We start from the raw sequence: 15,668 nt of genomic DNA on the forward strand, positions 1-15,668 counted from the left end.
GAGCTCGATCTATTCACATTATCGGTCTCATTATATTGTCAGGACACTGTGACAGCTTTCACAATTAAGAAAACAATACATCTTTATAAAAGTTATTACTGTAGCTTTAAATTACAACTTTATAAAAAGTAATATACACTCAAAACTAAGTTATGCTAATATTATCTCTTGCAATGTTACTTTTTGTTTCTATTTCCCATTTATCCTGAAATATATATTTGGTAAAAAGTAAACTTGTACATCATTGGTCTGCTGCTACAAAGGAGGGCGTGTTTTAAGTAAGGTACACAAATAAATCCTCAGGCTGGTATTCTACTATATAACAGAGAAGAACCACATCAATACAGATTACTTTTGACACTACTCTTTCTAAGGTCTGCTGGAGGATTCAGTCTTCTTAGTGTGTAACAAACTTAAAACCAGTCAAACATTATTTATTTTCTCATGACTTAAATTGTGCCTTTTGTCGTTTCATTTCTTATCAGATGTCCTCCTCTTCAACTGCCAGCACAAATTTCACAGTTACTGAGGGCAACGGGACCGGATCTGGAGTTAATCTGGGCATGTTTTCTTTGTCTGCTGTTATAGGCAATGTGGTTGTTATTTCACTTGGCATCATCACCTGCTCCATTAATGCTTCAATGGTTCACACATTCAACAAACATCAAGTGTGTATTTTGTTTTTGTGTGTGTTCTTGATGTTCATTTTTTTATAACTCACTTAGGCAAAATGATTACTTTTGTGCCAAACTTCCTCATATGATTTTTCTCACCCAGATATTTCTAATTTTTTCAGATTGTATCTAATTTAATGTAAATTATGTTCATATTTATATTCAAATCTCAAAAACAACTCTATACTGCCCAGTATGGCATAGGAACACATGCAAATAAGAAGAGCAATTATTGATGACATCAAAACTGTGAGTTCAGTGGCATTCTTATTATTTTATGAATGGTAATAGGAAGATATTTTTTGTAATTAAAACAAATCAGTGTGCTCCTTAAATTCCTAAAGAAAGTATTTTTAATGTTTTAATATATGTTTTCTCAATCATTGTCACTCATTTTACAGCATGTAATATAGGAGAATATTAGGTAAAAAAACAAACAAACAAAAAAACATGATTAATAAATTAACATGATTTTACATTTTAAATCAAAACTAAGAAAATACATCACAGGAGATGAAGTTTTACATGTTTTCAGTGTTTTCTGTCACCTTGCCATTTAACTCTGGACTCATGCACTTCACAGATCTTCAGGTTCAACCCTCGCTACATCCTTTTCATCCACTTGGTGCTAAACGAAACACTCCAGATGACAGTCAGCGTGTCCCTCTACTTCTTAGCCCATGTCTTCCACACCGTCTATGTCTCACTGTGCATGCTCATCCTCCTGCCGGCTGTTCTCACCACCATGAACACTCCGGTGAATCTGGCCTGCATGGCAGCAGAATGTTACATCTCCGTCTGCATCCCCCTTCGATATGACAGTATATGTACTGTTAAGAAAACCTACATTGTCATTGGCATTATGTGGGTGATAAGCTTGCTCACTATTCTACCTGATTTCTTTATTCTTTTCATTACTGAAGAGCTGCTTTTTTTGAAAACAAGAGTTTTCTGTGATAGGGACAGAGTGTTCAGAAGCAGCTACAGTAAAAATAAGAGAGATGCGTCCCATATATTTTTTCTGGTGGTGGTTTGTCTCACTCTGTTCTACACTTATTTAAGAATTTTGTTTGTGGCAAAAGCTGCAAGTTCACGTGCTAAAAAAGCAAGAAACACAATTCTGCTTCATGGTTTTCAGATGTTGATGTGCATGACGCTGTATGTGCAAACTTTGCTAAAGCAGCTCCTCACAGACTTGTTTCCTGGGCAGACGATTTACATACAAAATGTCACTTTTGTGTTGATCCAGATCATTCCTCGCTGTCTAAGTCCCGTTGTTTATGGGTTAAGAGACAAAACTTTCAGAATGTACTATAAAAAATACTTACTGTGTTTCCAAGTAAAAGCAATAAAGGCACAACCCTAACAGAACTCCAAAAACATTGGCTAACGAAGCTGGCAGTGTTTCTGAGTGTTGTTGATATACGGCTTTTGCTTCCATGGTAGAGTTTTAACTTGCTTTCGTAGATGTAGCGATGAACTGTGCTCACCGATGTTAGTTTTCTGAAGTGTTCCTGAGTCCATATGACAATAACTGTTGCTGTATGATGCTGGTTTTTAATGCATTGCTGCATTTTAATGCATTCAATATTGATTTTTGGCTTTTTCACTTACTAACAGACTTTGGGGATGTTCTGATCATGACAGCTGTTTCCAATTAACCTGTTCACATGAGGAATGCCCAAACAAGTGTTGTTTGGGCATTCCTCCACTTTCCCAGTCTCAGTCAAATTCCAAATGAATTAATATTTGCAAAAACACAATAAAATTGATCAGTTTATATATTAAATATATTGTCTTTGGAGTGAATTCAACTTAAAATAGATTGAAAATTATTTGCAAATGATGATATTCTGTTTTTAGTTATGTTTTGCATTTCATTGGAAATGGGATTTTATTGAACAGAATCAAGAAACATTTTTTAAAATGTTTCTTAATCCACAATTAGCCACGTTAATTGTGGATTAACTTGGCTCTTTGCTCAATGGCTATAGATACAAGTGTTATTTTTACCCTTGAATAATTAGTAAGTTAAAATTAAATAAGTTAAAAAGATATCCCAGATGGTCAGATCAAGTGAAAATATATACAATCAAAAGTAAAAAAAAGGATAAATGTGAAAGTTTGGACATTTGAAGGCAAAACCTATATTTTTTCCTCCAAGTTTTTATTATATTTGATCTCTAGTGTCTGTTGTTGTGCCAGGGAAATGTGCTTTTATAAAAAGAAGGTTCAGTTTATAAAGTAAAATATAAAACAACTACTCTGCACTGAAAAAGCCCAGGTTCAATTTCCTCAGAATAACTAATTAATACCCAGAAGAAAATCAAATCTTCAGCACGTGTTGGGAGGAATTAAAACGGCCATAAATAACAGAATATCAGCCATATTTCAGACATTTCCACACTGGACAAGCTGGAGTCTGGAGTATCCATCAGAGGTAGGATCACCTTTTACATTTCTCCTCTGAACTTATATGTTCCTGTTTCACACTTCATTCTATACTTTATTAGACCTTAATGTGCTTATTTTACAAAAGACCAACAGTAGTTCTTTGATGAAACTTGTATGTACAGCATGTACATTTAAGGAGTTGTGATAATTAATTTCATTTCTACATTCGCTACATTACCTAGTACATATTTCCACTGTGGGCTAATACATAAGTATTCCTCATTTTAGTGCTTATTGAAAACACTAATGTCCTCTACAGTATGAAAAAAAAATGGTGTGGCACAAAAAACATCTAGGTTAAACAAAGGGATTTTATATCAAACTACATGTTAATACTGCTACTGTCATAATGTCTTTATTGGTTCAGATACATTGTAAGTTTCCAATGCTCTTATATTTATCTTCTAGAATTCTGTGTATGTCTTCTAAATAAAATATGTTTTTAAAATTGTTTACTTAAAAGTGAATCGTCTAAGAGGTGTTTATTAGATGGCCGTACTTCTTTATAAAGATAAAGATATGAAATGAAAAATTGTGAAAGCATCACACTTTAATTTCCTACACATCTAGTTTTTAAATAAATGTTAATTATTTCCATTGTTTTCTTTCTTCCTCATTTGACTTTTTATAGCATCAGAGAAATTTGGCCTCACTGTCTTTTTTTCAAGGGAGTGTTATTATTTGAACACAGAGTTTGAATTGTCATTAATATTCTTAACATTGTTGAGGAAAAATAATAACAAAAAACATAAATAGAAAACACTATACAGTGTATATGTAGACATTGAAGCTGAAGAGTGACCATAATTGTTCGTATTAGAAATATTACTGCAGGGTTTTCTGGATCTACCAGATGAATTCCTCATCTTTAAACATCACCGAGTCGAGCAGCCTGACTTATAGAGACTCTCCCAGCTCTGCTGTGGCTAAGAATGTGATCGTCTTGGCTCTTGGCATCACCATCAACTACATCAACGGGACATTGATTCACACCTTCAGAAAACACCAGGTGGGCATTTATTATCACTGTTTTGTCATGCTGAAATATCATTGTTGTGAAACCAATGGTTATCATTGGCAGCTTAAGGAGAAAATTAAAGGTCCTGTGTTTTTTTTCTCTCTTTCAGATATTTTATTTGAATCCTCGTTACATCCTTTTCATCCATCTGGTAATAAATGACATGATCCAGCTGACTACATCAATCAGCTTATTTGTGTTTAGTTATGTCTTCCAAACAATTAATGCTTCCTTATGTTGCTTCATTGTTACTTATGCCGTTTTCACCACTCTTAATACGCCGTTAAATTTAGCTCTGATGGCGGTGGAGTGCTACATCGCTGTATGTTTCCCACTGCGACATGCTGAACTTTGCACCATAAAACGAACATATTTTCTCATTGGCTGTATTTGGAGTTTAAGCGCAGCATCGATTTTGCCGGATATCTTTCTTATCCTCGCAACAGAGCCTCTAAGGCTATTTTACGCTACAATATTTTGTGAAAGAGACATTCTGTTCCGACATCCTATAAGTATTCAAAAGAGGGATGTTTCTCACATAATCTTTTTATCTCTTGTCTGGCTCACCCTTTTCCTTACTTATTTAAGGATATTTTTTGCTGCTCAAGCTGCTAGTTCAGCTGAAGGAAAGGTGAAACGAGCCAGGAATACTGTCCTACTTCATGGCTTTCAGCTGTTGTGCATGCTCACATATGTAGCTCCTATGGCAAAACATGTCCTGTCATTTCTGTTCCCAAAATATAATGTTCATATCTTATTTGTCTGGTACATATTGGGCCAGATACTGCCCAGGTTTTTGAGTCCTATTGTGTACGGGCTGAGAGATAACACATTCAAACAGTATTTGAGAAAGTATCTGCTGTGCACCATCAGAGCAGCCAACAAACTATATCCTTGAAGCTTGTGAGGTTTAGAGGATACCTGTCCAGTAATTTAGATGAGATTAAAGAATCCTGTTTGCATGTTGTCTTTATTGTAAAATTCTTTGTAAAAATTACAAACCATTATAGCTAAAACTGATCGTTTGCATACATAATTAGAGAAATGTGATGTAAATGTAAACCTGCGAAGCATCCCTCTTGCGGTAAATACCATCAGGAAATTTGGAATGTCATGCTTTTATTTTGAAAACTAACTTTTCTGTCTTTGAGGTCAGCTTCCTGAAGGCTAGCTTCATGGTGTGCATACATGATGGCACCCTGGTCAAACTCCACTAGGAGGGAATTCCCTAATCATCCATCTCACTGGGGTGGACCACCAGGTGAAGCTGAGGGTTAAAGTGGACTGAAAGTTTGGTTGCTGTTTTGTGTAATATTTGGATAAGTTGGTAGTGAGTTGTGTGGGTTGAATAATTTTCGTTAATTTATGATGGTGTAATTGCTTTGCTTAAATTTTAAATAGTGGTGGTCTTTATCTATGCAAGTAGGGTTGCATTTTGGGGAGATTCTTTTTGTGATGATGGGTTTGATGTCTTCCTGATCATTGATGCTTTTACCCTGTACTACAACCTGTAACTGGTGAGATGTTTGAAAAAAAATAAAATAAAAATACATTCAGAGCTCTGGAAGACAGCTGAAGCCTTGTGATGCCCTTTTGTGCTTTCTCATGATTTCCATCCTGTTTGAGGGTTCTGCATCACAAACTCCCACATGTTTGTTTCATAATTGGTTACTGTATTATTATGCTGTACAAATAAACTTAACTTAAATCCCAAAAAGCCCTTTTGGATGCACCTCAAATCTGGACAAAACGTGAGAGCTGTGAGTTGTGCCAGAAATATGCAGAACAAATATTTCTTTATTGAAATAGAGCTGAAATACCAGAATGTTTATAAAGAGGGATTTACATTTTTAAATTATTGCATTTCAAAATACGACTACTTCCTTTCATTCAATTTTCAGGACGACATCAGGAGCTTTTGCAGATTTGTTTTTTCTTCCTGTAAGAAGGAATTACAAAAATCCTGACCTTGATATGTAGCAAGTGAATGGATCAGTTTTTCATTGTTACTCTGAAACAATTATTTTAGCTATGTTGGAAAAAAAAAAAACATGCTTCCAAACCTGCTTTATGAGCGGAGGATGTGTTCTGGTCAAAGATAACATCTACATTCGCTATAGTTTATGTGACTAATACTTCTTTTAGGCATTTCTTGTGAAGTTTCCTTTACCATACGTAGAAAGAAAGGGAAGTAAAATGATTGAAAAGCTTTTTCATTGAAAGAGAAACTTTGAATGAAATCCTATCTGTAATCCATGTAATCCTATCTCAGTACTGATCCAGACAGAAATTACAAAATAATCACGGATGCTTTTACCGCTACGCCACAACTACATTAGTGAAATAAGTTTGCACAGTTTTTACTTGACTACCTCCAATGACTTAAGTAATACCCAGGAGAAAACTATACCTACATTCAACTTTGGTAGGACTGAACCTTCATATAAAGCAATATTTCACACTCAACCTCTGACTGGCAAAACAGACAAGTCACACATCTAAGGTAGGACATTTTTGCACTTCCCATGTGGGCTCTATTGTTTCAACTATTGTATTTTCTGAATGATGGCTGTGGAATGGAAAATAAAGATATTTAGGGATCTTTCATAAATACTCCAAATATTAATGTTTTATGTTTTAATGGTATATTATATGGGAAATATATGTATGTCTTAAATATTTGTTTCAGATTCAGTTGTTTGACGGTGAAGTGTATGGCATAATGTTTTTGCTCTGAATGTGTTGCCATGCTTTTGTGTTCAGGGAAAAGAATAGTATGAATATCTGCAAAAGTAAAACAAACAAAAAATATAAAGGCAAGAATGGATTTTTATTTTGATGAATTTTAAAGACATTCAAGATATTACAAATTCAAATTGCAATGCATTGAGTAAAACTCAATTGGTTTAGAATTGTCTTTGATAAGAAATAACTGGAATAGGGTATTTTATAGCCTGTTTTTAACCTTTCGCCACTTTTTGCATTATATTGCTACAGCAATGTCATATTTGTCATATTTAAAGGACTTAATTTTAAATGGTTTACAAAACAAAAACCTCCTTTTTAAAAATTTATTTTCTCTAAAATCTTAGCTTACTTTTCTGTATTACTGCCGTCATCAGTGCATTTGGACATGACATGTCATTATCATATGACATAACATACTGTATGAGGACTTACTGTATGGAGTTGTTGATCTAATCTGCTTTCATTCATGCTGATTCATGCGTTCAGTTGTGCCATAATGCCAGGCTGGCCTGTCCTGACTCTGTTGCCCATCAATTACTTAGTGCATTTTCTTAAGTATTATAGGCAGTTTTGCATCAAGCAAATGTTTTTTTCTAAACACAATGACAAAACAGGCCACAGTGAGGTTCTCATACAATAACCATCTGTTTTGCTACAAGGATCTCCACAAGCAACGGGAAAGTAATTGACAGAGTTAGGCAAGGAGTTCTCTTCTACTGTATCTGAAGCAAAACACTTAACTAACTAGATGATCCGGTGCAAAGTTCAGCTTGCTTATTTTTATTTTATTAGTTAAAAAGTCAGAATAAATAAAACAATTTTACAAAACAATGAGAACACCAACAACTAATATGAAGAAAAATATATTTATATACAGTAATTACTGTCTAAACTCTTCCAGAGATAATTTGTTCTAAGCACAACAACAATGTGCCTTTAAAATTCAAACATTTAAAATACTAATGTTGTACTATACTAATGTAAATGTTGTCTGTTCATAGAGATAAGCAAACATTGAATCTACCAGATGAATTCCTCATCTTTTAGCAACATGTCCAGCAGCTTGACTTATAGAGACGCTCTCAGCACTGCTGTGACCAAAAATGTGCTCATAGTGTCTCTTGGCATCACCATCAACTATATTAATGGAGCACTGATTCACACCTTCAGAAAACATGAAGTGAGCCTTTTTATATCTTTGGCAATTATTGAATAAAATCATACCAAATGAATAAAATCACTTAAAATATCCTTCTTTTTTCCTCTCTTTCAGATATTTTTCATGAATCCTCGTTACGTCCTGTTCATTCATCTGGTGTTGAACGATATGATCCAGCTGACTACATCCATCAGCTTGTTTGTTCTCAGTTACATCTTCTACAGAATTAGTACTTCTTTGTGTTGCTTCATTGTTACCTTTGCTGTTTTCACCACTGTGAACTCTCCTTTAAATTTAGCTCTGATGGCGGTGGAGTGCTACATCGCTGTATGTTTCCCACTGCGACATGCTGCACTTTGCACCATCAAACGAACATATTTTCTCATTGGCTGTATTTGGGGTTTAAGCGCTGCAACAGTTTTGCCAGACATCTTTCTTATCGTTGCAACAGAGCCTCTATGGTTGTTTAACTCTACAGTATTTTGCGACACAGACACTGTTTTCCGACACCCAATAAGCATAAAAAAAAGAAATGTTTCTTATATTATTTTTTTATCTGGAGTTTGGCTTACACTTTTATTCACGTACCTCAGGATCTTTTGTGCTGCTCATGCTGCTAACTCAGCTGAGGGAATGGCAAAGGCCAGAAATACTATCCTGATTCATGGTTTTCAGCTACTTTTGTGTATGCTAACATATGTAACTCCTATGGCAAGAACGTTTCTGGGGTTTCTGCCTACTGCACACTATGTCCATGCATATTTTTTTTGGTACATACTGGTCCAGATTCTTCCCAGATTTGTGAGTCCTATTGTGTACGGGGTACGAGACAATACATTTAGACAATACTTGAAAAAGTATCTTTTGCGCAGCATTGGAGAAGCCAACAAACTACATCCGTAAGTGTTTCTTGTGTCGCTGTAGAAGATCATTTTAAAACATACACTGTTCTATCTGTAAAATTAGACAATGCATGTTTCTGATTCAAGCAAACAAGAATGACCTGTAATAAACATTATTGTATGTGTGACAGGAAACAAAATCAGATTCACCTTTGAATCACTGAAAGATTGTCTGCTTTCATTCACTGTGCGGTCGTTGACTCAGTTCAAATAAGAGCCTTTTAAATTGAACTTTGGTGTATTGTAATAGTTCGCAGATATACTTCTTCCTTAGTCTTTTTAGTCTTAGGACCCAGAGATACATGTTTAAGATACAATGTGAATTTCAAAAATATTGAAATAAAATAAGTAGATGTTTGTGTTTGTACTGCATTAACATTAATGGGAATTGTCTTAAATGAAAAAAAAAGTGTTCTATGTATACATAAAATGTACAAATTATGTATGGTTGATGGAAAAACTGAAAAATTGACATTACTTAAGGTGAAATATTCCCCATTCTTAAAGCTGCATTACTTAACTTGTGTTGAAGTTGTGCTGATGGAAAAACAACTCCAGTAAAACCACTTCAGCTGTCAGTGGCGTTGCTAACTGGCCTAAGCATTCACAGCAGGCTCCTTTGTGGGGGAGGAGCTGTAGTGCAGCAGAGAACAGGAAGAGGGTGTGAGCAGTGTGTAAGACCTTCCTGACTAATTGGTCATTTGACTGAGAAGTGCATTTCTGCAGATGGCAGTAGGACCACAAGGAGGTAGAACTCAATTTTTATTTTCACAAAATGTCCATTGGGTAGTGAGTTTTAAAATAAAACTAATTGCCTGCTGCTTCCATAAGCAGCACTGAAAGCCAGTGGTAGAAGGAAATCAGAAAATTTTATTTTTTATTTTTTTAATGCAGGATATCCCATGTAATCCATTACTGACTACAAAATGTTGCTCAGACTCATTAACTTCAGTGTGAAATTGAGCTTTTCAAAAACTGATTCAGATAATAAGAGTGGTTCTAAGGATGATCATTTGTGGCATTATGTAAGTAGAAAGAGGCCTATTTACATGGCAGTTGCTCTTCTGTATTTTTAAAATTTAAACATGATGCAACATTTGTGCTACTGTGTAAAGAAAAAAAAGTTAAAACTGCTGCAACCTCGTATTGTTCCAGTTAACCTGCCAGTTATTTGCTGCTGTTACACAATGTGGCTTGACAATTATACAACTGTTAAACCAAATTTCTCCAAAATGAAAAGGGTAGGCTATTGCAAAGCTACTCATTAAAGTGAACTAGTTCAGATGTCCAGCCAAATGATGCTAGCAGTCTGTGTGTCTCAAGTGATTTTAGCATATATCCAGATGTGTGTCTGGAAGGTCCATTCAGTATTTCTAGCTATCCGAGACACTAAAACAGTCAAAAAAACAAAAAAGTTACTACTCAGCTGACAGTCAACCTATACCAGGATCAGTCTGGCTACAAATAAATAAATTAATAAAAAACCGAGACAGTTACATAGGATTTAATTGACTCCTTTGAAACATGAGTTTCACAAAAACTGTCATAATGTTACTAGTGTTTAGAGCAGGGGTGTCCAAAGTCTGTCCTCGAGGGCCGGCATCCTGCATGCTTTAGTTCTCTCCATGGTTTTACACACCTGCATCAAATGATGGCTCATTAGAAAGCCTAAGCAGAACACTGACTTGATGAGAAGGTTGTTAGTACCACTAGGGAGAGAACTAAAACATGCAGGATGCCAGCCCTCGAGGACCGACTTTGGGCACCCCTGGGAGGTATGATCTGAGTGACAAAGCTGTTAGTTTTAGCAGCAGATGTCACTAATGAGGAATGAATGAAACAGTAAGGAACTTTCAAGCAAAGCAAAAGGCTGGAAAGCTTAATTGCTTCATGAGGCCATCACTATTATAACCACACCAGCAAAAGCAGTTAACTCTGAGAAGTTATTACTAATTTCACAAATGAGTTGAATTAAACAAACAGCCATTTACAGATATCATGTGGGAGAAACAGTATTTAAAGTTACTGGGTCTGTGCACATTGCTGACCAAACTAGCAACAACTCGTGCTGAGACGTGACCATGTCAGAGCAGAAAAATCCTCCTTTTATACCCAACACACCTGCTGGCAGTTAATTGGATGCACAGGTGTTCTCAATCAATGAGATCAGGCTTCATTCATTCAGCTACATTTGGGAGACACCAAACACTGCAGCTCACCAAAAACACACCAGGTGGTGGCAGCATCACCAGCTCGTGTGCTTTTAGGCAGCAGGCCCTGAAAGGCCTGCAAAAGTAGAAGGTAAACTGAATGTAGCATGTGTGCCAAGTCATGACACAGCTGTAGAATTAGCCTTTGGGTCCAAAATAATGTCACATGAGACGTGTCACTCAGTACAGGACTTTCTGCTCGCGTCTAATTTATTTAGTCACATTTAGGCCCATCAAAAATATGCAGTCTATGGCAACGTCCTTTGGCCACAGTTTGTACACCAACTCTGTTTTACATATTTATTTGTCACAGCTAAAACATTTTTACACTATAGACCATATAGAGTTACTTTTATTTTACATTTTATTTTTGTAAAAAAAATAAAGTAGTGGCAATTAGTATTTAAAACAAGCTTTAAACACATACTCTAATTTCCATTCTCATCCCAATGCATACACACAACATACAAAAAGAGAAGCACACGCACGCACATACACACACACACCCTTGACTATATTTTTATTCCCATGACTTTTCTGCATATCAACTATATATTGGGATATGCAGACCTGCCTCATTGTCTGCAGCATAACCCTGTATAACCATCACCAGGTGAGTATGTGTGTGCTGTTGTTTCTGTTTAAACAGCTGATGAGTCCTTAGTACATAAAAAGAAAAATTCTAGGTAAGAAAAAATGCAACAGGCAGTATATGTAAATTGTCATTTAGTGATTTTAAATTTTTCTTCTATGTTAGAACCATTGTATTCATAAATAGCAGCTTATTGTAAAATGTGTTTAGATGTTTTTTTGGTTTGAAGACTCATTGGTTGCAGCAGTGGAGAAAAAAATCATTGATCAAACATATAAAGTGTTGTCAAAGATAACAATGTAGTGTGAAAATGCCTGACATAAAACATATATTGTTGCTGTGATAATGAATCATTACAAAACACATGCATCTGAAAATGAAAAATGTGAGTAAATGTAATGTTTTTGGGATAAGAACTGCTGCCTGTCATCTTTGATAGATGAGCTTGAAGTAAAAATGTAAATTTGCACAAAATAATGATCTGAATAATTTACAGGAACCATTCAAGAGCTAAATTGAACACAATATTTTTGAAACAAAATAGTACTATTAGTATTTCATAATCATATTTTTGTTAAATACTGCTTGTATTCATTTTAATAGTTTTAAGTGTGCTAATCATCACTAAAACCTCAGAGTTTAAATGCTATCTTCTAGCCTTTCCAAAGTTTTATCAATAACCTGCTGAATATTTCTCCACAGTTTGGCACATTGTCAGATGATCCTAAAACCCTCTAAATGTTGGCATGAATACGACGACTACAGTCAACCGGGACCCGCTTCATGTTGCAATCTTAAAGAATGTGATCACTGTGGCCCTCTCCCTTGCCATTATCTACATTAATGGGACTCTGGTTCATATATTCAGAAAACATCAGGTATCAATTTTATGCATTTTAAGAACACTTAAAATATTGCAAAGAGGTTAGATAACATCAATAAATTTCTTATATTGACGTTGGGAGATATTTACAGAAAACATTGACTTCTGTAAATATGTCTTCTGACTTCAGATGTCAGAAAACAAAAACACAATTTAACCAGTTGGGATCCATTTCCCACTATGAGTTTTAGAAATTGAAACTTAGAAGTAGACTCGCTAAAATATCACACTTACCTTTACTTCTGTTTCTGAAAAATCTTGTTCTTTGTTTCAGGTTTTCAACACAAATTCTCGTTACATCCTGTACATCCACCTGGTAATCAACGATATCTTCATGCTGGCTTTGATGATCCTCCTCCAAGTCCTTAGTTACATTTTGTTCACACTCAATGTCTCATTTTGCATCATCATGCTCATGCTTGCCGTATCTACAGGTCTAAACAATCCCTTAACTCTTGCTGCCATGGCTCTAGAGTGCTACCTGGCCATATGCTTCCCTCTCCGCCACCCTCAGATCTGCACGGTCAGGAAAACTTACATTGTGATCACTGTGATATGGGTCCTAAGTTTATTGACAATCTTACCAGATCTGTTCATAATTATTGCCACGAGACCTGCAGAATACTTTCATTCCAGGATTTTCTGCTTGTTGGCTAATGTTTTTACAGACCCGATCCTTACAAAGAAGAAAGATGTAACCAACATTTTGTTTCTAGTCATTGTTTGGCTCATTCTTTTTTATGCATACTTTAAAATACTTTTCACTGCACAGGCTGCTTCAGTAAATGCAAAGAAAGCAAGGAACACTGTCCTACTTCATGGGTTTCAGCTGTTGTTGTGCATGCTAAGCTATATTCACAGTATATCAATAGAGGGCTTGTCATTTTTGTTTCCAAAAGATACTCTAGCCATTCGGTATGTAATTTCTCTACTGATTCAGGTCATGCCAAGGCTCATCAGTCCGATGGTTTATGGCATAAGGGACAAAATGTTCAGACAGTACCTTAAAAGATACTGGCTACCTTTAAATTCAAACATTTCTCCAGAAAATGTCCAAAAAAGTTGAACATAAGGATGTTTATATTTCAAGAACCTTTTTAAAGGCCCAATATGGTCTTTGTCCCTGTTCCTTTGTATTGAACTACATATAATAGTGTAAAAAGAGGATACCTCACTAAAAGTCTACCCCCTATAACAGCTTTGACAAGGAGGTAGCACTTTTGATATTACATCATAAAGGGTGTAGGTTGAAGAATTACGATGCAGTTAAATTTCAGTTCAGTTGTGCTTCAGTTGTCTGTGACTTTCATTTCTTTGTCATGTTTTTTTTCTCCACTTTTTTATTGTTTCTGTACGAGCTGCACTGAAACTTCACCGATTAAATTCTAACCAACAAAAAGGAAATGTTTAGTCACAGATTGTCTAAATAAAAAGAATCATGCTATTCTCAGTTGTCATTTGTCTAATTTACTAGTGTTCCCTTTTTATACATTATATTTGTTAGATTGATGGTGGGCTGCACAGCTCTGTAATACTCAAAAAATGCAGTAAATAAATAGTAACCCTATTAAACAATTTTGTGTTTTCCAACTGTTATGAGTAAAAAAGTTAAGCCAATTAACTCAACCTAATGCAAAATTATAGCTATTGTGTAAATGTCGTCTATGGAAAACCTAGTGTCTCTCATTAGCAGAAAACTGCTGTCATTCTGCCAGACCCTTTGGCATCTACTTAAGAGAAAAAAATAAAGCACCAAAACAATGTCATTTAAGAGGTTTTGAAATTATTTTTATACTGTTGTATAACCTCATACTGGTAACCAGTAACTCTGTAGCTCACTTTGATCACCATTTAAACCAACCTGCCAACATTTCTTTGGATATCTAAAAAAAATGGTTTGTAGTCTGATGATGTATTTTGGCCACATCTTTGATGCTGATGTACAAAATTAGGCACTTGATAACTCGTCTCTTAAACATATTTAGTACTCTAATGACTCAAAAAAAAATTTTAAGGCATAGACTTGTTTATGGTTTATGTTTTGTTTATGTATTTATTTTTTGATGAGGAGTGGTGGTTTGGTGAAAGAGGATGGAAGTTAGTTTATTTGTCTAAAGCTTAAACTTTAGTCAAAACAATAATCTTTTTGTTTAAAACAAACAAAAAAAAGAAAAATACACTAACTTCCATCCTCATCCCAAAGCACTTGCAATGCTAACATGCGGTTGTCCTTAGCTACATCCACACAATATGCAAAAGGGAAGCACAAACACACACACACACACACACACACACGCACACACACGCACACACACCCACACACACACCTACACACACACACACACACACACACACACACACACACACACACACACACACACACACACACACACACACACACAGGCATAGGTTTGAGCCAGAATGTGTCCAGCTTGGTGCTGAATGAGCTCCTGGTTGGGCTCCGTTATGACGAGTATGGAGCGGATAGTTCTGCTCCACGGGTAATAATAACCGGTCCCCAAACAGCTTTGACATAAATAGTCATTTCAGTTTTGCGCCATGGAAACGTCTCATTGTTTGCCGATTCGGCTTGCAGGGATTCTCTTTCCTTCACAGGAACTAAATCTTTTGGATTTCCTGGTTCCTGGAAAAGTTTCAGATCCCTTCGCAGATGTTGTTCAGGTCTGGAGAATCGTTTAAAACACTTTGGGACCTTCATGTGCTTCCTTAGCTGCTCCTTTGTTGCTTTGTTTGGGCCAATACTGACAGGACTCATCCTTAGTTTCTTGGGCACATGACCAGTTCTCTAATTATTTTATAAAATAGATTTTTATTCCAGCCAAAATAACTGGGCTCATTTTGGTTCATTTTTGTTAGCAAATGTAAAAGTTTTCCATTGTAACAAATTCTTCTGCACTAAAGAGAAAATGACTTTCCAGAAGAGTGGCATCATATTTCACAAGAGTTTGAACTGAAATTGTTATTAAACCGCTGAAAAAAGACAAGTTTTTATTATTTGATGTTTATA

At 35.5% G+C, this 15,668-nt stretch overlaps 4 protein-coding genes across 4 annotated transcripts; all 4 read left to right on the forward strand.

Annotated features, from left to right (window-relative positions):
* Positions 1-485: 485 nt before the first annotated feature.
* LOC103464851 (odorant receptor 131-2-like) lies at positions 486-2,040 on the forward strand. Its single transcript, XM_008409218.2, has 2 exons — positions 486-668; positions 1,258-2,040. Exons 1-2 carry the CDS (start codon positions 486-488, stop codon positions 2,038-2,040), a joined length of 966 nt encoding a protein of 321 aa, XP_008407440.2.
* A 1,941-nt stretch (positions 2,041-3,981) lies between these two features.
* Positions 3,982-7,313, forward strand: LOC103464809 (odorant receptor 131-2-like). Its single transcript, XM_008409177.2, has 2 exons — positions 3,982-4,137; positions 4,256-7,313. Exons 1-2 carry the CDS (start codon positions 3,982-3,984, stop codon positions 5,042-5,044), a joined length of 945 nt encoding a protein of 314 aa, XP_008407399.2. The 3' UTR covers positions 5,045-7,313.
* Positions 7,314-7,317: 4 nt separating this feature from the next.
* Positions 7,318-10,651, forward strand: LOC103464811 (odorant receptor 131-2-like). Its single transcript, XM_008409178.3, has 2 exons — positions 7,318-8,074; positions 8,168-10,651. Exons 1-2 carry the CDS (start codon positions 7,922-7,924, stop codon positions 8,954-8,956), a joined length of 942 nt encoding a protein of 313 aa, XP_008407400.1. The 5' UTR covers positions 7,318-7,921; the 3' UTR covers positions 8,957-10,651.
* A 1,745-nt stretch (positions 10,652-12,396) lies between these two features.
* Positions 12,397-14,038, forward strand: LOC103464812 (odorant receptor 131-2-like). Its single transcript, XM_008409179.2, has 2 exons — positions 12,397-12,635; positions 12,915-14,038. The coding sequence occupies exons 1-2, from the start codon at positions 12,504-12,506 to the stop codon at positions 13,704-13,706; spliced, it is 924 nt and encodes a 307-aa protein (XP_008407401.2). The 5' UTR covers positions 12,397-12,503; the 3' UTR covers positions 13,707-14,038.
* Positions 14,039-15,668: the final 1,630 nt, after the last annotated feature.

Source organism: Poecilia reticulata, chromosome 5 (assembly GCF_904066995.2).
Source record: "Poecilia reticulata chromosome 5, P_reticulata-male-v2, whole genome shotgun sequence".
Taxonomy (NCBI): domain Eukaryota; kingdom Metazoa; phylum Chordata; class Actinopteri; order Cyprinodontiformes; family Poeciliidae; genus Poecilia; species Poecilia reticulata.

What these genes read in the sequence shown, in the direction of transcription:
- LOC103464812 (XM_008409179.2), top strand. Translation starts at nt 12,504, where the DNA reads ATGAATACGACGACTACAGTCAACCGGGACCCGCTTCATGTTGCAATC. An exon ending in ATATATTCAGAAAACATCAG is followed by an intron (nt 12,636 to 12,914) that starts GTATCAATTTTA and finishes TCTTTGTTTCAG; the next exon opens with GTTTTCAACACAAATTCTCG.
- LOC103464809 (XM_008409177.2), top strand. Translation starts at nt 3,982, where the DNA reads ATGAATTCCTCATCTTTAAACATCACCGAGTCGAGCAGCCTGACTTAT. An exon ending in ACACCTTCAGAAAACACCAG is followed by an intron (nt 4,138 to 4,255) that starts GTGGGCATTTAT and finishes TCTCTCTTTCAG; the next exon opens with ATATTTTATTTGAATCCTCG.
- LOC103464811 (XM_008409178.3), top strand. Translation starts at nt 7,922, where the DNA reads ATGAATTCCTCATCTTTTAGCAACATGTCCAGCAGCTTGACTTATAGA. An exon ending in ACACCTTCAGAAAACATGAA is followed by an intron (nt 8,075 to 8,167) that starts GTGAGCCTTTTT and finishes CCTCTCTTTCAG; the next exon opens with ATATTTTTCATGAATCCTCG.
- LOC103464851 (XM_008409218.2), top strand. Translation starts at nt 486, where the DNA reads ATGTCCTCCTCTTCAACTGCCAGCACAAATTTCACAGTTACTGAGGGC. An exon ending in ACACATTCAACAAACATCAA is followed by an intron (nt 669 to 1,257) that starts GTGTGTATTTTG and finishes TGCACTTCACAG; the next exon opens with ATCTTCAGGTTCAACCCTCG.